This window comes from Lonchura striata, chromosome 3, assembly GCF_046129695.1.
Source record: "Lonchura striata isolate bLonStr1 chromosome 3, bLonStr1.mat, whole genome shotgun sequence".
Classification (NCBI taxonomy): domain Eukaryota; kingdom Metazoa; phylum Chordata; class Aves; order Passeriformes; family Estrildidae; genus Lonchura; species Lonchura striata.
This window is the reverse complement of record NC_134605.1, coordinates 11142338-11167897: the sequence shown is the minus strand read 5'-3', so window position 1 is coordinate 11167897 and position 25560 is coordinate 11142338. Positions and strand designations below refer to the sequence as shown.

At 42.2% G+C, this 25560-nt stretch overlaps 1 protein-coding gene across 2 annotated transcripts in view; it reads left to right on the top strand.

Moving 5' to 3' along the window:
• Nucleotides 1-1136: 1136 nt before the first annotated feature.
• The window catches only part of SMYD2 (SET and MYND domain containing 2), a 28097-nt gene continuing 3673 nt past the window's right edge, over nucleotides 1137-25560 (top strand). Inside the window, exons 1-10 of one of the 2 annotated variants that reach the window (XM_021547557.2) lie at nucleotides 1137-1318; nucleotides 4024-4087; nucleotides 10830-10940; nucleotides 12677-12737; nucleotides 15215-15339; nucleotides 18786-18853; nucleotides 20568-20670; nucleotides 23070-23180; nucleotides 24920-25040; nucleotides 25239-25413. In XM_021547557.2, the coding sequence (XP_021403232.1) occupies nucleotides 1137-1318; nucleotides 4024-4087; nucleotides 10830-10940; nucleotides 12677-12737; nucleotides 15215-15339; nucleotides 18786-18853; nucleotides 20568-20670; nucleotides 23070-23180; nucleotides 24920-25040; nucleotides 25239-25413 (1121 nt within the window). Of the gene's footprint in view, nucleotides 1319-2690; nucleotides 2739-4023; nucleotides 4088-10829; nucleotides 10941-12676; nucleotides 12738-15214; nucleotides 15340-18785; nucleotides 18854-20567; nucleotides 20671-23069; nucleotides 23181-24919; nucleotides 25041-25238; nucleotides 25414-25560 lie in introns of those variants that run through there. The other variant, XM_077781885.1, reaches the window with a different exon arrangement.

Below are 25560 nucleotides of genomic sequence, written 5' to 3'. Positions count from 1 at the left end.
GTGTGGGGATGGCGTGTTGGGCATCCCCTCGGAGCTGCGGGCAGGGCTCGGGGCTCGGAACCGCGGGCAGGGCTCGGGGCTGCGGGCAGGGCTCAGGGCTCGGAGCTGCGGGCAAGGCTCGGAGCTGCGGGCAGGGCTCGGGGCTCGGAGCTGCGGGCAGGGCTCGGAGCTGCGGGCAGGGCTCGGGGCTCGGAACCGCGGGCAGGGCTCGGGGCTCGGAACCGCGGGCAAGGCTCGGAGCTGCGGGCAGGGCTCAGGGCTCGGAGCTGCGGGCAGGGCTCGGAGCTGCGGGCAGGGCTCGGAGCTGCGGGCAAGGCTCAGGGCTCGGGGCTGCGGGCAGGGCTCGGGGCTGCGGGCAGGGCTCGGGGCTCGGAGCCGCGGGCAAGGCTCGGGGCTCGGAGCCGCGGGCAAGGCTCGGGGCTGCGGGCAGGGCTCGGGGCTGCGGGCAGGGCTCAGGGCTCGGAGCTGCGGGCAGGGCTCAGGGCTCGGAGCTGCGGGCAAGGCTCGGAGCTGCGGGCAGGGCTCGGAGCTGCGGGCACGGCTCGGGCTCGGAGCCGCGGGCAGGGCTCGGGGCTGCGGGCAGGGCTGGGAGCTGCGGGCAGGACTCGGGCTCGGAGCCGCGGGCAGGGCTCGGGGCTGCGGGCAGGGCTGGGAGCTGCGGGCAGGGCTCAGGGCTCGGAGCTGCGGGCAGGGCTCAGAGCTGCGGGCAGGGCTCGGAGCTGCGGGCAGGGCTCGGAGCTGGAGCTGCGGGCAGGGCTCAGAGCTGCAGGCAGGGCTCGGGCTCGGAACCGCGGGCAAGGCTCGGAGCTGCGGGCAGGGCTCGGAGCTGCGGGCACGGCTCGGGGCTCGGAGCTGCGGGCAGGGCTGGGAGCTCGGAGCTGCGGGCAGGGCTCGGAGCCGCAGGCAGGACTCGGGCTCGGAGCTGCGGGCAGGGCTGGGAGCTGCGGGCAGGGCTCGGAGCCCGGAGCCGCGGGCAGGCCTCGGCGGGCAGCGTGTCCCGGTGCGCAGCCGCCGGCGGAGCCCGCGCCGCCCGGAGGAGGCGCTTCCCGCGGCGGGCGGGCGGCGCGGCGGCGGCCCCGGGCTCCCGAGAGCAGCGCCGGAGCCCGCCCGGCTCCCCTGCCCTGCCCGCGGCCGGGATGCGCTCGGAGGCGGCGCCGCAGCTGGGCGGCCTGGAGAGGTTCGCCAGCGCCGGCAAGGGCCGGGGGCTGCGGGCGCGGCGGCGCTTCGCCGTGGGCGAGCTGCTGCTCAGCTGCCCGGCCTACGTGGCCGTGCTGACCGTCAGCGAGCGCGGCAGCCACTGCGACGGCTGCTTCGCCAGGTAGGGCCCGGGCGGCGCCCGGCGGCCGCGGCGGCTGCGGGGCGGCAGCAGGAGCAGAACTTTCCCCCTGCTCGGCTGGCGGTGCTGCGGCAGCGTGGAGGTGTAAAGTCACAGCTGGCTTTCCGTGCTCAGCAGCTCGGGAAAGAGAAAGGAAAAGGGGAAAAAAAAAAGTTCTGCTCTTCCCGTGCTCTGGCGGTCACGTAGACACGTGCGTAACCATCCTCCCGCAGGAAGTTTCATTGATCCGTCTAGGTTTGTCATAACTTCGTGTTGGCTGGTTTTAATGGAGGTGTGGTAAGGGAGAAAGGGTCTGCGATCGCCTGATTCACGCTTCACATTCCCTAGTGCGGATGGAATACCTGTGAATGAAATATATACATCTCCGTATTGAAATATACAGAAATACTTGTATATTACCTCTGTCTGAAACCTTAGTCTGCAAATTGCATTACTGGGGCGGAGCGCAGGCAGTGCAAGAACTTGTTTGTCGCATGGCTGGGGACACTGGGACTGGAGTGCTGCCTGCTCCTGGTGCTTCGGGATTCCTTGGTGCTGGAAGGATGCGAGGGGCTCGAGTTTGCCGGGGCCTCTGCAGCTGCCTCCTGACCTGCGTGAAGGGGAGGTATTCAAGTGTTTGCCTCAAACCTCTCACTATGAGCTGCTGCAGGGTGTATTAAAAGGTGTATTAGGTTTAGCAAATTCAGCATGGATATGACACTGGCACGTCACACCCTACCATATTTTTAGAAGGTGTAGTACTTTTTGTGGCTTCTGACAGCTTACTGAGAAATTAAGTGCTTACCTGGTTATAACTCAGAGTAAAGGTTAACAAGTTGCCTCAGTTTAAAAAAAACAAACAAAAAACCAACCAACCAAACAAAAAAAACCCCACCTGATGCAATTTTGCTATTTTTATCCATACATCCTTTTTCTTTCCTCATTACTTTATCTACTTATGACTTGGTCACTTGATTCACCACTCTTTTTGCATATGAACACCTAATATAGTTCCTAGTGAAACGGCTGAAGCGAGTTCCATTAATTTGCAGTCAGGTGCAGCTGAGGTGATTTTCCTCACCTCCTCTACGCCTTTTCCCAGCCTGTAAAGTTTGCAATGAAGTTGTGTTTGGTTTTAGGGTTTTTTTAGCTCTTGTACCTAACCACAAATTTCCTTGTGCCAGAGAAACCGTCTGGTTTTGTTTGTCATGTTCAGATTTGTTTGCCAAAGGACTGGGGAATACTTCCATACTTCACTGATATGGAATAATACTGTAAGGATAATAGTTATCTCATGGAATAGCTTTTTGTAATCTTCGGGAGCAGCTGCTGCTTGTTATCCATGCAGTCTTCTCCTTTGGAGCTCTGGAGGAGCACAGCGATCAAGGAACGCTCTGGCTGCGGCAGGACAGCAGCTAGTGGGGTAATCTGAACCTTTTTTCACACCAGGGTGATGAAGTGCCACTAAGAGGAACGATGTCTCGGTGATGTAAGGCGATCCGCCGGTGCTCAGACATGTGTTCTGTGTCTGTGACTGTTGCATTAGCGCTGAACTAGCACGTACGAGATTCCAAACTCCGCTGCTTGGGCTTGCAAAGAGCCCCAGCAGGGAGGTTGTGGGCTCCACACCAGCCGTGGGAAGGAAACTTGGCGAAGTCGTCGTGAAAACTTTTATGGTAGCATGGGCAAAATGAGGCAGTAACATTGTATTTGCATGAGCTAGTGGTTGTTACTTTAAATACGCGGTTGTAATGTCAGCGAGAGGAGTCATGATGTTAGCCCGGCTCGCTCATGTTGCACCTTGTCTGCTTTGCAAATACAATCAGAGGGCACCAGACTTGCTGGGTTTTATGGGCTCCAAATACCAGTGGCCACCAAAATGTTGTACACTATCACATCATATGAGGACCCTCACCCTTGATTTACTCCAGTGAGCTTACCTCAGTGTAAGGCTATTTTTTTTAAATTTTCTTTTTTTTTTTGCTACTTACGCCAGGGAGAGTGTACAGACATTTTAAAAGCATTCAATACTGCTGAGAGATCCCTATTGCTGTCATACCAAAATGTCACTTGTTGGGTAACACATGTTCTATTTTTGGTGGGATCTGTTGCAACACATGCACTTTAAAGCAGAAAAGGACCTTCCTTGTGGCAGTTCCCTCTGGTGGGGTATATACAAACATAAGAAAGGAGAGTGTGAGCCTTAGGACTGCTCAGAATACACAGATGACAGAGCAGACAGGGTGGGACAGTAAGGGGATGTCAGGTGACAGGAGATCAAACCGTATATTTAATAACACAGTGTTTTTTCTTGGCTTTTGGAGGCATTTACTCAACAAAGGTCATGCATTCTATAACCAAAGAAGCAGCAGAGTTGTCACAGCAGAGCCAAAGGGTTAATATTGGTGAACAAGTACACAGAGCAGTTTTAAAGTTTGCAAAACACAAGAAGTTTAACTCATTATACTTCATATAGTGGCAAAAAATGATGCTGTCAAGTAGCATAGAGTAACATGTTTCCAAACCCAGCAATTTATAAAGAAAGCAGAGTGCTTTTGCATAATGAAAGTTGCTTGGAAAAATGTTCTTTTGAAAGTCTAATACAATTTCCATTGTGAAATGCAAAATAGTGTGCAAAAAGTGATCCAGTATACAGTTTTATTTTATTCATGTTTCTAGAAAATAATAACTTCCGCTTTCTTTTTAAGGAAAGAAGGATTGTCCAAGTGTGGAAGATGCAAACAGGCCTTTTACTGCAATGTGGAATGTCAGGTATGGTCCTGGAATTTGGGAGGGTGGGGAGAGGGAGGGTGGGGGTTGCAGAACTTCAATTTTTGTTTGTGTTGAATTGATATGTTCTAATTGTAGCTATGGTTAATAGCAGTCTAGTCAGTTCTGGCATCCCACAGATACTGAACACAGAGTTGTGCATCGGACAATTACAGGATTTCGACAAGGTCTGCATGAATCTTTCAAGATCAGTAGCTTCAGGGCTTGGTACTACTGAGACTTTGATTAGAGCTGCCTGTCAACCCACTAATTATGTCTGTATTACTTCTTCCTTAAAGGACAGACCAAATAATTTAGCACTAGCTCACTAAACTGGTAAGAGATCCCGTGTCTAATGGAAAAAAATCAAATCACTAAATAGCCATCTTAGGAGATAGAGAAAGACTTTTTTTTTAGGATTTTTTTTTTTTTTTTAATATTTGAAATATTTTGAGTATTGAGACTACCACAGCTGATAGCAGTCATAACCATTTGAGACCTATTAGACTTTCTAACTTACTCACTGTGGCAACTTTTATTCTTTTTGCTTTTTTTAAAGGCCCTTGGATATAGGATATAAGTGCATACTAAAGTAGAGCAATACAAAGATGTCCAAAACTTTTGCATGCAGGTTTAACTTAGTTTTTAATTCAAATTAGAATAAGCATCTTAAAAAAAAAAAAAAAATAAAAGAGAAAAAAGAGAGGATTAGAATATTAGAATCTAGACTTTTTGGGCCTCAGCTTGATGGGGAAGAATTATCCAGTTTCTGTGTGGAAAAACTCAGCTGGGTTACTGGTTGAATAACGTGAGCTATGCAAGGTCTGTGGTGCTGGACATAGAGTGTGGAACAATGCTTATGAATGATTTGAGTGTTCCAAGGTCTGGCATGCAACTGTGTGTTAGCTATAAATAATCCAAACCTTGTCCCACATGTTAACGTGCTGTTGGGTGCCTGGGTCCATGCCAGGTAGTCTCTCTTGTCATTACCTGGACAGAGATGTGGTGGTTTGTGCTGCTCACTTCCCAGGCACTTTGGACATGGCTGTTGCTTTGATTTCGAGGATGTCTCTTATTTTCCTGTTGCAGAAGTGTCAAAAGAAGCCTGACCTATCCTCAGTTTTACTTCTATTACCTCTCCAACTTCCTGCTTCCCCACAGAATCTTAGTGAGTTGTGGGTGAATCAAATAACCTTTTGGTTTTGAGGCACCAGGAAAACTCAAAAGGTTTAAAAGAAATGCATTTTTTACAAAATTTGCAGTACTTCATAGAATTTCCAAAGTGAAAGCTTACTGTATGAGCATCTTTAAGGGTTTTGAGAAAAATCTGGATGAGCTTTAAAGACAGTGCAGAGAAAGCCTATGATTTATTAATGAAAAATGCTTATTTCTAAGAAATGTTTCCTTGTGTTGTTATTTCTTACAAGCTTTTAACTAGATGAGGTAAGGAAATCCTTGAACAAAGCAGCTGTTTAGCAGCTTTTATCTGAGACTGTGTGCTTCTTCTCTTACTATATATAATGTACAATGGTTTATGAAACAGCTGAGCCAGATTTTCTGAAGTAGGAAAGCTTAGTAATTTGTGCTGGGAAAAATAGCAAGTAGATGTCTTGTTGGAAGTAGAACAACTTATTTGTTCTCATCCATGGTCCTTTGCTTTCATCACAAAGTGGCCCTCCCTCAGTGTTCTGACTTCAGCCTTGACAAAGTTTATACTTTTATATTTACAAACAAGGAGGGATTGATTTATTTTCTTGGTTTTTTTTCCTGGTAAAGTTTTGTATGTGTATTTTTTTTTAATTTTTTTTTTTTATTTTTCTATTTTGGTGGTCACAATTCTCTCTCTCTAGAGGGACATGTTCTTAGAGTAACAATCTGAACTGCTCAAATTGAGTGTCCTTAAATCTGCCAAGCTGATGCTCAGCAAAAGCTTGTCTGTCTGATAAGTTAGAGAATTAGAATCTTTCCCATCTGTTGGTGTGTGGTATGATGCTCTAGATGCTCTTCTTTAGATTTTGTTGAAGTCTCAACTATAGTATGACGTGCACAGGTACTAGCACCTCACTCTTGCTGGTGATATACATATGGCTTTTGATTCCCTGGTTGATATAACACTGTCTTCCATCTTTTGGGCCCTTCTGAGTCAGTCTGATGAAATTTATGAACATTGCTGAGATTGAATTCTTTGAAAATTACCTTCAAGCACAATATTCTCTCGAAACCAGTCTTCACTGACTGTACGTGCTACGCAGACAGTCTGCATTGCATCTTCATCCCTGTCTTGTTCAAAGGCACTTTTTAGCAGTTCAGCAATTCTTTGTAAAAGCTAAAATGGATATCTGTGCCTTGATACTGAATTTGTAACACTGGAATATACAGGAAATTTTGCCTGCATGGATGTGAAGCATCATGCCACAGACATAAAAGGCCAGGGCTGTACTTGAGAACTGTCATGGCATTGTTAATATAATTTTTATTTTATAAGTTAATTTTGCCCTGTAAATCTGTATTTTTTTGCTCAGTTCAGCTAAAAATTGTATGCACCCAGCAAGGGCATGGTATGATTTCATATGTTGCTTAGTACCTTGTTAGTCAATGCAATGCAGTTAGACAGATGTTTACCACCTGAGGCACACTGGGATTAAAGATGTCCTACACCACAATTCATAGGAATTCTTGCTCATTGTGTGGAGAGGTAGATCTATGAGGGGTGGATCTATGCACACACACAGGCTTTGGCACAGCTCCTTGTTGTTCCTATTTTGGTCTCTTATTTTGCTTTTGGGATGGATAACCACATGTTTGGCCTGCATTAAGCTGGATGTTTGTGTAGGTGTGGAGTCAGGGCACATGAGAGTGGAAGTTGCCTTTACTACCTGTCCTTGCTGCTTTTAAGGTTTTGTGGGATGAATCTAGTCTGGGTTTGCTGGGTGTATCTTTTCCCAAACCCTAATCCAGGTCTCCTTGTAAAAGGGATTGTGATTTCCAGCAGATTCACACCATCCTACTCTGCAGTTTCACCTCCTTGGAGCACAGGCCTGTTATTATAATAGTGGATTTCAGCCCCCATCTGCAGCTGTTTGGGTCTTGACTTCTTGTATTATAATAATTTTAGTCAAGCAGGAAGAGACCTGTGCTCATTTATTCTCTTTAGAAATTAGCTGCTGAAACACCCTGAAGAGAAATGTTTTAAGACAGTTATGTGGTGAACTTGAACCAGCTACTGGAACTCCTCCTGCTGTTATTACACGTGGCTATCATGTATCCCAAAGAGAGTGGAGAGCAGCTAGCCAGTGTGCAGAAGGAGATGTTTCTGTGGTGATTTTCAGCATTTGAAATATATTTTGAACAAACCATTTATGGGTTTTTCCTAACGTATCATGTTAAAGCTGCTGTAGTTGGTATTGCTGGAGCGAGTGAAACAGGTATTTTTGACCACCTAATAAGCCACAAAATGTAGTTGCACGCCTGTAATTAGCATTAAGCAGGTGTGTTTTAAATGGGACCTTGTAGAAATTGCCTGCTTCTCTCTGTAAAGATCTAGAAAAAAATGCAAAATTTTTTGCTGTAATGATTCTGCACAAAAGGAGTTTGACACTGCAAGATTGCAATGTGTCCGTCCCCTATACAAAAAGTTTTCTAATGTATTTTTCTTTGGTAAATGTCTCTGTGAACCTGTTAAATGTTAACCCATGAAAGTCAAACCCCTTCTATACCCCAGCGTTTGGTAAATGATGATAGGGAAGGATGGCTGTGAAGATATATAAAACTTCTACCTTCAGTGCTTGTTGAAAGGCTGCATCAGAGAACTTTACCAATTAATATCAGACATCAGAAGTCACCTCACTGAAATTCAGTGAAGGATTTGGATGCCATTTGATCACAATTGGGCCTTAATATTTTGAAGAAGTGAGCTTAACCCCTGCACTGGCTTGCCCATAATTTCTCTCTGGTGTTTATGTGTGTTTCTTTTCAATTGAGTGAAATAGAACAGAGTTTTTATTTAGTATTGAAAAAGCCCATGTGAAAAAGGAGGTATAAGAACATTTGTTTGGACATGAGTTTTATTTTTCTTTAATATTTTGTCACTTGTTGTTTTTCTCCTACAGTGAGGTATAAGACAGTGTCCTGGGAATCAATCCAGTAGTCCTGGATGGCAGAATTTTTTTGAAGAACTTGGTGAAGAGGAGTGTTCCCATGCTTTGATGTAAAAGGCATAAGCTTTAAAGAACATCCCTTCCAAAAATGTTATCACCCCTAAATGAAGGGGAAAATATTGTGGATGTAATGATAATAGGAAGAAAATACCATTAATGTAGCATTAGGGATTCAGCTAGAACAATGCTACTTGTTATAATTCAAACTACCTGGAGGAAAATGTGGAAAAGAATGCAAAATACAGTCCTGCTGTGATCGCAGGGAAAGCTGCTGTCATGGTGTTTCTATCCCAGATATTACTCAGTCATCAGAACTCTCTTTTTTTTGTGGTGTTTCAGGCTTTTATCTCATTTTGCACAATTCAGCCGTATCTTGTCCCTTTAACCTCCCTACCAGTTCATATAACTCAGTATGATTCTGCCTGGGGAAAGATTTTAATTAACGATGTGTAAAGAATAAAAGGACAAATGGATTTTTCTTAAAAAAACACCGCTTAGAGACAGACACGTGATTTTGCATTTTGATTTTTTGTTTTATCAGGTAATTTCTCCTGTTTATTTAATGAGTGTATATGGATGAGAATCCTGCAAAGCTTCAGGTTCAGTGCCTTCACTTTTTGAACAATCATGCTAAAGTTAGTGGCTGTCCTGGGTAAGCAAGAAGAGGTGAGAGATGAGATTTCCCTCTGTCTCTTTTTAGCCTTTAGCCTGTAGATTCCTAAGCAAAGGCTGTCAGGAATTTTCCAGAAAAGGTTTTGGGGCATACATAGGAAATGGGTCTCTCTGGGGATGCATTTTGTAGTGTGACAGCTGTAGGAGAGTTGAGAGTGTAATTTCACATGACATGATTACAGTGTAATATACTATTTTGGTTCTGGTCTGTATTGCCACATCCTCTTAGAATATTTACACTGAATATTTCAAGCAGCCTGTATGTAGGTTTTTTTGGAAGTACCATACTGAGATATCAAGGACAGCAAAGTCGACATTGTATGGGCTTGAATACCCTTGCAGTGTTGCACTGCTTCAAATCCTATCCAAGGCTGGAGCAGGTGTTGACCTTTCTTTTCCTAATAAAATAACCTCCTAAAGCTGTCTGTGCGCAGGAGACTTAAAATAACTGTTTTCAGTGGAAGAAATTTTGGTGTAGTAACTCTGAAAGTAGTAATCTTGGCTTTTGTTTTGATCTGCAAAACCTGTAAATAAGCTGACCAGCAAGAGGCACTGAGTGTCCTTCCTCCAGCTTTGGGGTGCTCGATGCAGTTTCCACAAAGAATCCATCTCCCAGAAGTCCTGTATCATATCTTCCAGTCCTGTGAAGATGCTTCAGACAGCCTCCAGTGTGTCTCCCTGGTGTTTCAAACAGTTCTTGCCTTTAGGTTTGGTTAGGCAGCTGAGGGAAATTGTTCCTTCTGTGCCACTCAGTCACTGTGATGGGCTTTATTGGTGGGTTTTTAAAATTATTTCTAAATTTGGAGGTGAATTGGCCAACACAGGATCTGCCATACTGAGTGAATCACAATAATGGGATTTAAGAACTTTCTGGAAGGTGCTAAAAGATTTTCAAGTTTTCACTTGCAGATTTGTGGGATTTGTCGTGAGGTTTTTTTTTTTTTTTCCTCTGCTAGGGTTTTACACCAGTTTGAATCTGTTATGAAAGCAAAATTTGATGTTTCCTAAGCAGACAGAGTCTGTTCTAACACAGTGCTATAAATGTGTGTTTGGGATGAGATACAGCAATAAATAACTGTGCATTGCTTGAATATTTCCACGTCTAAATGAATTAATACAATGAAATGTAATCCAGTCTGAGGACAGCCTCTGCTAGTGCAGATTGTTAATATGTGATTCTGTGCTATTGTTTGGAACATTCTGTGGCCTTGAGTGAAACTTGTAGAGTGACAAAAGCCAGTGAGTCCCTTGTGCCATCACTCCTGTATGTTGTTACTGTCTGTTGAGCTAGGAATATGCTATATATTACCTAAACTATATTCTGTACATTTAACTAAAATGTTTGTCAGTATCAGTGTTTTTTCATTGTCTATGTGTACTTTCATTCTTCAACATTTAGGGAAAAAATTCTGATAATTCCATCAGAATGTTTGTGTTTGACCTTACAGTCAAATGATTCTTAGTGATTGTGAATCCATTGACTTCAGACACATTACTCCTGATTTCACCAGGGTCACCTCATAATGAGGGGCCAAAGTATTAAATGGAAATGAACCCAGTGAAGTCATCAAGCTCAGACCTACTATATCCTCACATGCTTGATCTGAACAATAAGAACTGATGATTTATAAATCATGTTGTCGGTTTGCTTCTTTGTCATTTAATACTTTTTTTCCATTGAGTAAATGAAGATGTTCTGACCTCAGCTCATCCCTTGTGAATTTGTTTGGAAAAAAGCTGGATAGCTGTACCCCTTAAATCTGACTCAAGCTTTTGTTCCAATTTTGTGAGCGTCACCTTATTTTTTAAAGGAAACACATTTCACTTGACCTCTAGGATCTGGCAGGACTTGCTTCATCCCCTTTTTTATAAGTTTATCTCCATGGCAGTTTTAAATTTTTTTTCTCTGTTTTCAGAAGGAAGACTGGCCAATGCACAAACTGGAATGTGCCTCCATGTGCACTTTTGGGCAGAACTGGCAACCCTCAGAGACTGTGAGGCTAACAGCAAGGATCCTTGCCAAACAGGTGAGCAGAAGGCGAGGCTTGGGAGATTTGCTCCTGCTCTGGTGCTAGGGAAGGCAGGGAAAAAGAAATTGAGACTAAAGTCATCAAGCTCAGACCTACTACATCCTCATATGCTTGATCTGAGCAATAAGAACTGGTGATTTATAAATCGTGTTGTCGGTTTGCTTCTTTGTAATTTAATACTTTTTTTTCCATTGAGTAAATGAAGATGTTCTGACCTCAGCTCATCCCTTGTGAATTTGTTTGAAAAAAAGCAGGATAGCTGTACCCCTTAAATCTGACTCAAGCTTTTGTTCCAATCTAGCGAGCATCACCTTATTTTTTAAAGGACCAGGGCCAGCATGGTCCAGCTGGAGACTGTTGCAGGAAGCTAGTGAAAAGTTAGTGAGGTCTTCAGCTGTAACCTATGACCAAGGTACTGCTGAACAGAGCCTGGAGATCTTTACTAATGGTTTCACATTGGTGTTTCAGCCTCTGTTCTGGTATATTTGAGCTCTTGGTTACACATGTGGGCAAACACCAAGACCACACTAATTAAGAGAAAGAAGAATAGGATTTGGTATTTGGGTTTAATTCCAAGGAATGTTTCTGGAATTACCTGGCTGCAGGCACTCATACCTTTATTAAGCAGTTGTCTGTTGTAGTATTTTTCAGCTACAGTTGCATAGCATTGTGTAGCATATAACTCCCAGTACATTTGTGAGTCAAAGCACCTCTGAGGTATTAGGTATAAACATTTATGATTATGAGTTAGCTGGTGAAAACCAGAGTTTGAAAGAGACCCTTGGTGTTTGAAAAAAATAATATTGTGAGTAAGGAAACATTGTAATGTCAACCTCCATTTCAGTGTTCCTTAACTATATGGATACTGAGGATAACAGAAGTATGTACAGGGAGGGGATAGGATTCATGAGTTTCAAGGTTATTGTGCTGTGTTTCTTCATAGAGCTCTAAACTCTCTCTGCAAAAATAAATGTTCTTTGAAGCAAATTTTTGTGATTGAGGTCTGCTTATGTGACAAGGGCAACCTGGATACTGTATGTAGGGAGGATTTTGGTGGCCTGCTGGGAAGGTAGCTGCATCCTTGCTGTGTGTGTAGATGTGTGTGCATGAATGTACACGTGTGTGTCTTAATTAAAGCGCCTTTTGGGGGTGATCCACAAACAAAATTGAATGTTTAATGACAAAAAGTCGTTGGAGTAAATTTCTGCTTTTATCGCTTACAGCGAGGGGGGAGAACCCTACATGTCATATAAAAGCTAAATATGCAAACCACAGTCCCTGAACCTCAGCTGCTGGGCCACCTGCAAAGCCATATTTAATGGCCAAGATCACAAAGAAGTGGCCTTAGGCCAACAGTGGAGCATTGCTTTTGAACTCTGTCAACAGTCAGTTTATTCACTTTCCTCAAAGCAAAGCCTGTCTTCTGCCTGCTTGCTATTGTTAGCAGCTTTCTGGGTGTCTAGAACAAAGCAAATGACATATTTAAAATACTGTTTCAGTTTATGTATATAAATTTGAGAGGAGTTCATCTTTGGCTGCCTAATTTGATGTGGAGAGGATATTTCTATGCTTTTAGTTAGGGCAGTCAATTTAACTCATTGCTGTTCATCCACTCTTATAAGTTCCACAGACTGTAGATTTGGGTTTGTCTTGCAGGTAGGAATTCCCAAATTCTGAATGAGTACACAAAACTGCTGAAGTGAAACATTAAATTTTTTTTCCCTTGTTGTTAGAAAACTCACCCTGAAAGAACACAGTCAGAGAAGCTGCTTGCTGTAAAAGAATTTGAATCACGTAAGTAAAAAAGGCTTGGAGGTAAACAGAGGTTTTGACTTAACTATATTAATGATTTGTTTCCCCATGGCTCCCCTCCGTCAACACCTTTCAGAAAATCCTGCTTCTGCTGGAGGAAAGGAGTAAACAAAGAGAATTGTAGTTCCTCATTTTTTTTGAAAGTGCAGTGCTCTTCTTTCTTTTTTTTTTTTTTTTCTTGGCTGTTTGTGGGAGCTGTGAAACAAGGATGAAAACCTAGACATAGTTAATTATGTAGCATACATCCATCTCTTGGTTCTCTGGTATTCTAGTGTCTTTTGAGAATTGTAATGTTGCAAAATTAAAATAGCTGGTATTTGTTACCAGGAGGCATAAAATCAGAGACAGCAGAGTTGCTTGATGGTGACAGTGACTAAGGGGCTAATTGCAGAGCCCTCTGGACTGTGCTTCAGTATCTGTCACTGCCAGTCAAATCTGACATTTTATATATGATTCCATGTCCTAAATGCTCTAAAATAATCTAAAGAAGGAGATAAGGCAATGGTTTGCTTTTAACTGGAAAGCTACTGTTTACATCCAGTAAGGCTGAGTTAGAAACTGAGCATTAGTACCCATCCTGGCACAGTTTTCAGCAGTCTGTTGTTTTCTTTCTTGGTGCTGAGCATAATATACACAGAGGCAATGGGTTGTATATTCACATTACTCACTCTCTTGGCTTCCAAAACCTTTTACAAAATGCTGAATTAATGTACTCATTGCTAGGACTGGAGTAGCAGAGTAACCAAGCACAGTAGTCTTATTTGCTTCCTGAACAAAAACTCCTGTCATTGCTTTTGGGACAACTGGGGGAACAAGGGGGAAAAATGCCAACATTTAACTTTGCCTATGGCAAGGATAGTTCTACAGGTAAGGTGGCAGGATTGAGTTTGAGGAGAATGAGTAAGTTTCTGTGTATTCTTCTGCATTGTAGCTTGTATTCAATAATTTATTAATTTGAGAAATAAAAAGCTGAAATGTTTTTTTCTGTTGCAGTGTCCCATTTGTCCTCTAGAAGCCTTTGTTTTGTTAGCAAGCACCCCTGTTCCTGCTGCTTTTTGACTCACCTCACTGCTTAGAACACCTTTATCAGTTGTCTTATGCTTTGCAACACCATACACAGGACAGGAAAAGGCACCTGGCTGTCAGCTGGAAGCTCAGAATTTCTTATTTCTGATTTGTCTTCATTCTCATCAAATGCTCCCATTTCATTTTCCTTGGTGTTTTTCGTGACTCGCCCAGAATTCACGTCTGCTTTTACAAATAATTTCCTCCTTCTCTGACTGTTGTGCAGCCTTTTCTCTCCATTATTATTTTGGGCTGGAGAGAGCAGGAGAGAACTAGTAACACTGCCACTGTGAGAGAGTGGATTAGGAAAAAACTTCCAAAAAATTCTGCTCTTGAGGGTAGAGAGAGGGGACCAGGAGCACATGGTGGATCATCTAGCTTACTCTGCATGGACCAGGTAGGGAAAGGCTCAGTGGCCATGGCTTTGGCTAGAACTTGTCATGGGCCTGAGGGTAAATCTCTGGAGAAACCCATAATGAAATACAGTTGGCAGGTGTGCCAAGACATTTCCACTGATATTCCTGCTGTCTCCTATTAATAGATAGCTGGGAACATCTCTGTTGGTGGTCACCCCCCAACCCATGGAGATGTGGGCACTTTCAGGCACTGTTTGCTGCCTCCTAAAGCAGGTGCCTGCAATAGGTCTGGTGGATTGTATTCCTGGGCACCCTCATGTTCTCCTCCTCCTGCTGCAAAGCAAACTCCTGTAGCCAGCCCCAGTGTTGTTGCTGGATCCCTGTCATGGGTGGCCACAAATAGCTGGAGCTTCTGTGCTAGGAAAGACCACATATTTTAAAAGCAGCAGGGATAAGCAACCTTAGCAGCAGTTTGGGCTGCTTTGTGCTGCTAAGGAACAGGTCAGTATGAGAAAGTTTCATTCTAGAAAGCATGCTTTCCGGTGGGTGATGTTCAGTGTTGGCTCATGGCACAGTGGGTGGGACCATGTGGCTGGGAAGGTCGTGTCAGACAGCTGAGGACAGCTATCCCCAGCTGAAAGGCTTCCAGAGATCCAGGGCTGCTGGGCTGTTTGCTGGAGTTCACTGGAGTGCTTTAGAGACTACAACCTTTCTCCCAAGAAAGTAGTCTGTGTCCAATTATCTGCTAACCTAAAGATGTCAGAAAATGCTTTTTAATCCTTCATGTTGGGCATGTGCTGGACTCGGTGATCTTGGAGGTCTCTTCCAACCTTGTGATTCTGTGATTTTATGTTCTTGTAGCACACGTGTGGCTTTAGCAGAGGCAACATTATGTGTGTGGAAGAGCAGGCACTTCTTGCAGTACTTCCAAGTGGTTTGTCCCTCAGGGGTTTCTGTTAAAATCTGGGCCTTTTCTAACCTAAGGCTACTTGGATGGGTTTTCCTGTTACTGAAATGAAATGTATTTTTTGTCCACAGACCTTGACAAACTAGACAATGAAAAGAGAGAGCTGATTCAGAACGACATTGCTGCTCTTCATCACTTTTACTCAAAGCACTTGGACTACCCTGACAATGCTGCCCTTGTAGTTCTCTTTGCACAAGTAAGTTGGCTAGAACACAGCCTGCTTAGGTGGATGGTGCTATAGGAGTTTAGCCTTTCTGAAAGGGGAGAATGTTAATGGCAGTGGAAATGGTAGCTCTTTGTTTATCTTAAGGACAAATGACTATACTTGATGGAGATGTGCTTCACCTAGCAGTAGTGGCTGGATGTGCCCCACTTCCATCCTGAGGGGAGACTCTTGTCTGCAGACTTTCCATGAGGTGCTTCTCAAACACTGAAGAAAAGGGAAAACAGCCTTTAATAAACCCTGTCAAAGTTAAGCTTCTTGTGGGCCAAACATTGTGTGGCTGTTGTTGAACTAACATGGAAGGCTGCTGGTCTGAGACCCTGCAGAGGCAAATCCTTCATTCAGGCTTCAAACTTGTGGAAATCCTTGCTGGGCAGGTCATCATTGTGTTTGACCTTCACAGGGAGTAAACTTCAGAGACGTAGAAAGAGCAGCAGAAAGCGCAGCCTAAAACTTTTATCTGGTGAGTGGCTTTTAAATGTAGTCAGGTGGTTTGGCCATCTGGAGAGATGAAGGAAAGTCAGGATGTCTTGTTAGATAACTTCTGATATGTCACTTCTTTTTTCTCACCTACTTTTCATATGCATCTGAATTGGATGTATTGTAGTGGAAGGAATAATACACCAGTGGAATACTGAAAGATCCATTTTCTTCTTTTCCCTCTTTTGCTTCAATATGAGCTACTTTTGTGCTTAGGTTTCTGAGTAAAATAATATCTTGAGATGGGGGCAAATGATGCACTTCTGTGATGAAAGCTGAGATGGAAATATCTTCTTTGGTAGAACTGGGCATGTACCAACAAGGAGGCACAGTTACTATTTCCTTATTACAGAGGTACTCTTACTCTGTAGGGGAATGATTCTTTAGGATGTTTAGCATCTGCTTATCATCCCTTGTGTTGTTTCTAATTGCACACTTCCTTTCAATGATGAGGTTTTTTTCTCTTTTGAAAACTTTAAAATTTATATTTGTCAGAGGAATACATTGAAGATGTTAGTTTCTTGTGCTATTTCTGAATGTTTTTGTTAGAATGTAGCCAGAATTCCCCGAAGATTTCATTATTTTGGCTATAATAACTTTTGTTTCATGTCCTGTCTAAGAGCAGCTCCACCAGATTGTGGTACTTTAGCTGACTTCTGTGAGCTGCTGACTCCCAGATCTCATATTCCATCCAGTCATCTCTATTGATGTCACCCATGTCTCTATTGATGTTACTTTAAGCTCATCCTGATAATCAGGTAGCTCTCTGCCACTGTGGACATTAGAATTTTTTGAACTAAAATCTCCAGAAATCATCTGGATGCTTCTCAGAAGCATTTTACAGGATGCAACCTTCTGAGGTGTTAGTCCCAGGATAAATCTTTCCAGAAGAATGGGAGGTATGCTTGTACCTGAGCTGTGCAAACATATTTCCTAATAATTAGTTAACTTGACCTAGAACCAGTAGTATGGATATGCTGCTGCTTCTTTGTTTTCCTTCAACACTTACTCTGATTTCACTGCTCTCCTCTCCAGCTGTTGGCATCATTCTACTCACTTTTGTCTCCATGGAATATAGCTCTTGAGGCTGGAGTTTTTCTTCCTCAGCCTCACCTTGTCATATTTTTCAAACAGTTTCTCACTTGCCTCAAGTTCCAGCATCTCACCCTTTCCTTGAAGACTTTGCATTTTGTGCCTCCCTTTGTACATTCTCTTTTCCACCATTTGGAAGAACCTTGAACTCCAGTTTTACTGCTGTTGTCTCTTCACTCTCCCCACTTTATCTGGTTTTAGTCATACATTCATCTGGTAAAACCAGTGATATCTCATCCCTTCTAATCCCTCCTCTTGTGTCATTTCTAATATGATACTTTCATGAAGTGTGTTGTTTCTGGTTTAGTGGAGGGCAGTTGATGATAACTCACTACATATTTTTAAATATTTCCCTGTGGTTCAGAATCATCAAGCTGTTCTTTATCAGCCTTTTGTAGCCTTATGTTCTTACTTGCTGTTGATATTATCTTTCCCTTCTATTATTTTTGCATTCAGCAATTATTTTTTGGTTTTGGTTCAGGTATGCTCTTACATTGGCCAGTGCACTAGCATGCCCATCTTGAGAGACTGGGAAACTTTGGGTGCTATATTGCTAAAAATAACAGGATAAAGATCAAGCAAAGATAGCAGAGATACTGATGAGAGAATCAGGATACTTGTCTTAATTGTGGATTCACCCTGAACAGTTCATACCTGAGGAGTGGCTTTGGATATTTGTGTATTTCTAAAAGCCAGTCCAGGCTGCATTCCAGCTTATGGGGCATATCACTTTGCTTGGTGAGCAACCTGGTCTACTGGAAGGTGTCCCTGCCTCTGAGAATTGGAGAAAAGGAAGACTGGAACTTGATCTTTACAGTCCCTTCCAACCCAAACTATTTAATGGTTCTGTGATTACTATTGGTGGTACTTCTTGTCAGCTCTTACCCTTTCCAAAACAAATGCTGCACTAAACTTGATTGACTTTTCCTGGGCCTTTTCCAGCTGTAACTGTGCTTGGCCATGTTGTTTTAGTGAGTAGTTGTTTTAGAGTGTTACTGGTGCTTTTTTCATGCTTGTAGGGACATAATGGTGAATGTGGAGAGGGTTCTCTTTGTGTCGGTGTGTGTGGGATTTGAAGTGGAAGTAGAATAAAGTACTTGACTGAGGTGCATTTTGGCCACTTAAAGTCATACAAACCACATGAAAAAAGCTGACACTTCTGTAAGATTCCTTTGACTTGGTTGAGAACAAAAGTGAGAAGGTTTAAAAACCTGCTTAAATCTATTCTGTAAGAGAGGTTTGTGAACATGTTCTTTTGATCCTGTGTCTGTTTAAATTAGGAATACACTTCCTCTCATACTCTGTCCTTTTTCTGTCCCCTCCTATTCTATGTCTTTATGAGGTTCAAGTCTTTCTCAGTGCTGTTGTTGTTTTCACATGTACTTTAATCTTTGGTGACAGGTGCCATTGTGGCAGGTCTCTGTGACATATCAAGGCTCTGCACTACCCCATCCTGATTGAGTTTGCTGCCCTTCTTTCCTCTTTGCATGTGTAGTTCTGCTTTGGCCCTTTCCTTGTTATGGCCCAATGAAATCTCCTTGCCCCATGTTGGGCTGAGGTTTTGTGTGCTGGTTTTGAGCCCTGCTTCTCTTGGTTGCAATTCACTAGATGTGTCCTGAGCAGGTGCAAGCGTTGGACCATCAGTTCTTTAGTGTCCTGTGCATTCCTTTGGAGTGGGACTTTGTCCTCACTTCACTTGTCGAGATGTCATGGAGCTTCCTGTGAGGATGAAAAATTGTAAGCAAATTTCTGCAATTGTGTTTGATGTATGAGAAAGTGATATGTGAATACATGAAGGGTACTCAGCTGACCAGAAGCTCATCCAGCACCTTTCTCTTTTTTCTTAGGTTAACTGTAATGGCTTCACAATTGAAGATGAAGAACTCTCTCATTTGGGATCAGCTATATTTCCTGAGTAGGTTGATTTTAATATTTAAAAAGATAAGAGTAACTTATTTAGAAACAAATAGAGGAAGTAGATATCTACCAAAATAATTAATTCATCTTGTTTTAAATATCTTTATTTGGCAAATAAAATGTAGCAAGTTATTTGCAGCAGTTTATCTTAAAAATCCAGTAATTTTGGTAAAATTGCACATGTAATTTGTTTTGAAACTTAGATTGTGAACTTAGATTTCAGGTTGGTAAAGAACACTTATTTGGGTAGCAGGTTCTGGACAAGGGCATCAAGTAATGATCAGAGCCAAATGAAAAGGATTGCAGGTGACTTGCTCTTTTCACAACTTTCTGTTTTGACTGGGTGTAATCCTTCCCCTGGTGCTCTCTGAACAATATCATTTTCACCCTTGTTCCCTGGCAAATAGTAAATGCCTTTCATAGCTTCTTTGAGCCTCCTTGCCATGACAGTGGAAAAAAAAAAATATATATATACAAGCTTCTTAGCTTTACAAATAAACTACAGATGTTAAGTGTTAACTGCAGTTCATGAATGGGGGCCTGCAGCTTTCTTTAGGGCCAAGAAATATTTCTTGCATTTTTAAATCTGTCCTTCCCATTTAATATTGTAGCAGAGGAGGGTATTTTCTGCCCCTGATCTTTGCACAGCCTGTATGAAGGTATTAGCACTGAGGCTTAGTTTGACTTCCTGGTGAGGCTTGGATTACTCATAGCTTATCTGTGTCAAAGTAACCTGAAACTTATGGATGCCCACTCAAAGCTGGATGTGATTTTGCCAAGTGCTGCAGACAAGCAGTAGTAGCTAGTCCTTGCTTCAGAGATTATTCTTCTTCTTCAGGCAGGTCTGTCTGATGTTCATATCCCTGATCTACAGACTGGAAATTAATGCCTTGAGCTGCCCAGTCATTGTGGGAAGAGGAAGAGTAGTAAACCAGGATGTTCTGGAAAAATGTCCAGCACCATCACTTTGTAAATGCTCAGGATACAAGAGTCAGATCTTTCCTACTTAGCAGTTATGCCTGTGAGCTAAAAATACTGAAGAGACAGTTGTTATTTTGCTAGATTGGAAGAGAAAGAATTAAAATTACAAATTTTATCTCAGATAAGCAGTAAACTGCACTTTCTCCAAGCATGATAATAAGGGGTTTACTTTTCTCTGTCCATCCAGGTTTTTGTCCAAGTCATATTCTTGTATAACAGAGATCTCCTCCCTCCCACTTCAAACATGGAGGCAGTTTACATTTGAATAGAAGACAGCTAAAATTTTAACACCCATTTCAACTTGCAATGCAGCAAAGACTTTTGTTTTCCTGTATTTACTTTTTTCTTTTTAGGTTAAATATGTTTTTCTTTCTCCTCTGAGGAAAACAGTCTGTCTATCATGTTGATAGTAAAGCTGTATGAACATACCTATCAGCTGTCCTGTAGCTCTGTAAGAAAGGGAAAATAATAACTTGCCTAGTTCTCCAATAATAGGATTTAAAAATTGTAATGATTCATTAGCACAGGCATTCTCCATATCATTAGAATAAATAACAGAACAACAGATTTTCCCAAGGTTACCTTCATGTTAAGCCTCAGAATAAAAACAGCTTAGAGAGACAAACTGACTCAATCTTTCAGACTTATTGATTTTGTGAAGTGGTGCTTAACTTTTTGCGTGTTGCTTGTGGTGGTGGTTGGGGAAAACATTTACTTTTCTGCTTTTACAGTGTTGCATTGATGAACCATAGCTGTTGCCCAAATGTGATTGTGACTTACAAGGGAACCTTGGCTGAAGTCAGAGCTGTTAGAGAGATTGAGCCTGGAGAGGAGGTAAATGCAGTGTTTGAATTTGTTCTCATGCAGCCTGACAGGATTCATTCTGCTTCTCAGGGATCATTTCAATTAAATGGCAATTTAATAACAGGAAGGATCTCTTGTTTCTCAGAGAAATGCAAGATGGTGCTTTGGAAAAATTAGGGTGGCTCAGGAGGACTGAAGGGATTTTTGGAGGCAGTACCCTGTTTTTTGCTAAAACATGGGAAGGGCACCTGCAGCAGTCATTGTGTATCTGCCAGCCTCTCTCTCCGTTTACCCATCTGTAAAATGAGGCTGAGTTTACTGATGTTTGGCTGGTGCTTTGAAATTCCAAGATCAAAGCAAATTATTACTGCTATAATAGTTCCCAGTATAATAGTAATGTGTTGAAATTGAAGCCAGAATAAACAAGGTAAATGGGTACAGATAAATCCTCTGACTTCTGTTTGGACAGAACATCCACAAAACATAGGACTTGGTCATATCACCTCAGTGGCATTTGCTGGGAAATCACAGAAGAACAAATGTGTGGTTTTAGGTGGAGTGAAACTCAATAGAGAGGAATAAAAATCTGTGAAATTGAGCAAGGCTCTGGTTTACTTTGAAACTTTCTCAATCAAATAATGAATTTGGCAGGGAGTTTTAAACAGTAGAGCTCCACTTTACTAAAACAAAAAACAAACAAAGAAAAACAAAAAAAAACCCAACAACAACAACAAAAAAAGATGTTAAATAGAGCTGGGGAGGATGTTCAAATACCTGTAGGGAATGAAGATACTGAACATCCTCTCTGGGGATGGAGTTTGTTCAGAATTTCAGAGGCTCATTTGTAAATGTTAATTTAATGGGCAAAATTAATGCTGATAAACTCAGATTTGATTTTTGGATAAAATCTACTGTCTTCTGAGGTGTGTGATAGCAGCCTAGAAGAAAGTTAGAGAGGTTATTTTTGTGGATTGTACCTGATCCCCCTTGTGAACAAACTTGATTTAGCCAAGGGTGTGAGCAACTTCTTTTGGTACCCTTTGCAGTGATGATTTTTGTCTGTGATGCTGGCACTCACTGCAAATGCATTGTGGTAACCAACAGGACTAATTCTGCTTCTTGCTTCAGAATTTTGTTGTGGAATCTCAGACATTTTCAGCATTTTGGGGGAAGGTGTATCATTATAAGTAGAGATGTGGATGTTATCTTGCTTCACATCATCTTCAGGTTGAATTGAATCCTGCCCTAGGAGTTGCAGCAGCTCTCCAGGACCTCACAGGTTTTGCACATTTGCTTTTTTGACACCTCAGAATGTTCTAAACGTGAGCTGTGGCTGTGTGTGGTCGCTGTGCAGTCTCCCAGCCTGTGTCTCCATCTTCAGGCTCCGTGTAGCCATTGCAGGACAACATTTTAAAGTGTTTTTTTTTTTTCTGTAAATGTGGTTCCTGCATTCCACATGCTTTGAAAATATCGAAGGGAGGAGAGGAGTATGAGGGAAAATGTGAGATGACACACTCACACTTAAGAAGGTGCACTGTATGAAATTGCATGTCATTTTACCTTTGAAGAAAAGAGAAACTTTAAGTATAAAGTCTGAGCAAAGCATTTCAAATAACTGTACATGTGGAAATGGAGCTAAAGCTGTTCCTTGGTCTGTAGAATGATCAACTGCACTGTGCATAGGATGTGTTTCTTGGGGGAGATCTCGTTTTAAAAGCACAGCATTAAAGCTGGTTGCAGGGGTTCTTTTCTGAAGACCATTGAAATAGAGGAAAACTTAAGAATAGTGTATATGAAGAGCCTTTAAAATGTTCAAAAGCAGGTTTTCTTTGCTTTAAAATATTGCTGCTGAAGTAAATCTGATATTCATTCTCCTTGAACTGGAGCACTGGGCCTCTCTTCTTTTCAGAGATCTAAAGGTCTTGTCCTAAGTTTCTAAAGCTGCTAGTGACTGCTGTTGCCCCAATTTTTGTAGGTTTTCAGAAAGAAAAATTTGAAATTCCAGCCTCCAAAAAACCAGGCCACTGTAATTTATCCTAGGCTGGATACCTGAAATCATTATTTTACTTCTGAAAAGGAAGCATCTCTTTGTAGTCTGACAGGAGCCTGAGATTTATGCTGGGGTAGTTTCCTTATCCACACCTGAATCTTGCTGTCCTGGGTGGAAGCCAGGGTAATATTTGAGGGAAATTCCATAACAAATGGGAAAGGAACATTTCTCTGTCAGGTTGCACTCACAAGTGACAACTCCTGATGCTGCCAAGGGGCTTGGAATGCGAGGCAGCAGGCAGGTGATGTGGCTGCAGGGGTCCACAAGCTGCATGGATATGTCATTGTCATACTCCATATATCAGAACAAGTGTAATAAATATGTTTAGTGATGCTGCTTCTCACTAACTGTTGTTTGTTTTTTTTTTTTCACCATGTAGATTTTTAGCAGCTATATTGACCTGCTGTATCCCACAGAAGACAGAAATGACCGGTTAAGAGACTCCTATTTCTTTAGTTGTGATTGCAGGGAGTGCACTACAAAAGAAAAGGTAATGGAATTGGTGTGAAATGTACTTCTGACTGTCAGGGCACCTACCCATGTCCTTAGATGTAATATCCTTGCTGGCTTAATTGCATTTTGGAAAGTAGCATAATGGGGATGGGGGAGGTGGTTGTGTTTTTCTGTCTTTCTGTCCAGAATTCTTTCTGATGCTCATTCTTTCCACTGTAATCATGACACACCAGAGAATTTCCTGGTAGAGGCCTATTTAAAGCTGAGCTACAAAGCAAAGATGAAAACATTGTTAAAAGTAGATAATTATACTGTGTCGAAGCTACTTGGCCAAACTAATTTAGCTCTGAACTTTTTTTAAATTTCATCCTTTTTACCAACTCCTAGCAAGTAAATCTTGCTTGGGGCATTTCTGGGATAGAGTGCTGCTGCATTTCCTTGGTGGGATATTTCAGTAAATTCTAGAGGACGTTGTATGGCATGTGTGGATGGTTTGGAGACACAGCAGAATCTGAGGAATGATGTTTTCTACAATAGCATCATACTGATCTGCTCAGGTGGTCTTGGGTCATGGCCCCTTGTGATGTGCAGGCCAGAGTTACGCTCATTAAATGTCAGCTGGTGACCCTCAAAGCACAAAGGAAGATCCAGACAGTGTTCCTGACAAACAGGTCTTAGGTGTTTTAAAGAAAAGCACTCCTTGGAGGGAAAAGGTACCCAAATCCAACAGATACTGAGACATCTGTTCCTGTGCAACCATTTGGACCTCTTTCACTGAAGGTCCTACAAGAATTGAGCTCTGTGTATCTTATCTGTCATTCCAGACAATATCAGTGTGTCTAGCATAATCTAATCCTTAAATTCCAGATATTATTTCCTCCCATTTTCACCAGGCTTCCCAAAGTGACCAGACAGCCATTTCCTTCCCCTAAATGATGTCATTTTTTGTGATTTTTTTTCCAGATAGTACCCAGTATTGTTGCTTGAGGCCCTTCTGTTGATACCATATCATTTGTGTTCTTCCCTACAGTTACCTTGATAATTTTGCCACTGAGTTTAATGAAGCCAGGATTTCTTCTGTGATTTTCAACAATGTGCTACTCTGGGAGTCACCTGTCACTCAGCCTCCTTCAATTTTGGAAAGCGTCCCTGTAGCTCTCTTAGCTGGCACATTAAATGATAAAAGAAAAAAAATCTTGAAACAATGTGAAGCTTAAACAGCAAAAAATTGTCTCTGGATTGTAGATGGCTCCTCATGAAATAGAGAAATAAGAGAAAGTGGAGCTGTCCAGCAGAAATAACAAAATATATGGAAATATGGTTTTGTCTGTAGCTCTGAAGGATCCTTTTCTATATTTAAGATTGTGTCATTTTCCACAGAGATATCATTTGGTACTCAACCTAAGGTACTTGAGCTGGTATACCTTTAAAACTAAGCCTAAATTTGTTTTAAACCCTAATTTTTTGGAAGCAGTGAAATTTCTTATGTAAAACCACTTGCAACACAAAATTGAAAAGCTCTTCAGTCTTTCAAAGGAAAGAGACTTAGTGGAAGTAGAGAATGGCAGATGAACTGGAAGGCCAGCGGATCCTAGGATTTCTAGCCAAGGCTTTAGAGAAAAATTGCAGGTGCACATTCTACCTTTGTTTTTTCATTCTTTGAAGAGCTTAAGTTCACATCTGTGTCTTTTTATTAGAGAAATTTTGTATAGCAGGTGCACTTTTATTTGTAGGGCTTACAACCTGCCTTTGTAAGGTCCATTGTGTTTCCTTCAGGATAAAGAGAAACTGGAAATCTGCAAGCTGAATGATCCTCCGTCAGCAGAGACAATAAAGGACATGATCAAATATGCCAGGAACGTGATTGAGGAATTCAGGCGAGCCAAACACTACAAATATATCCTTTGTCTTACCCTGACCCCACTGGTGTGTGACCTAAAAATCTTGCCTGCTGGACTTCAGAAGTACATGCAGGAGAAATACTGTCACCAGTAGAAATTAAACTTATCTCTGTCCTCTTTGTGGCTGAAGGCATTATCAGGTAATTGTATAATGAGAGGCCATCGAGTTATTGCGTTCCTTGACTTCTTCCTACCCCCTAGTGAATTACTGGAGATTTGTGAGCTCAGCCTGGACAAGATGGGTGCAGTGTTTGAAGACAGCAATGTTTATATGTTACATATGATGTACCAGGCAATGGGTGTCTGTCTCTATGTGCAGGACTGGGAAGGTGCGCTGTGTTATGGGCAAAAAATTATCAGACCCTACAGGTAAATATGACAGTTTTTTTTAATGTTCTAATTAATAATCTGAACAATTAAGACAAGTTGGTGCAGAGATCACTTTTCTCAGTATATATTGTATAAGCATTCTACTCATGATACCACTAGTCAAAAAGGAATATTTAAATGCCAGGA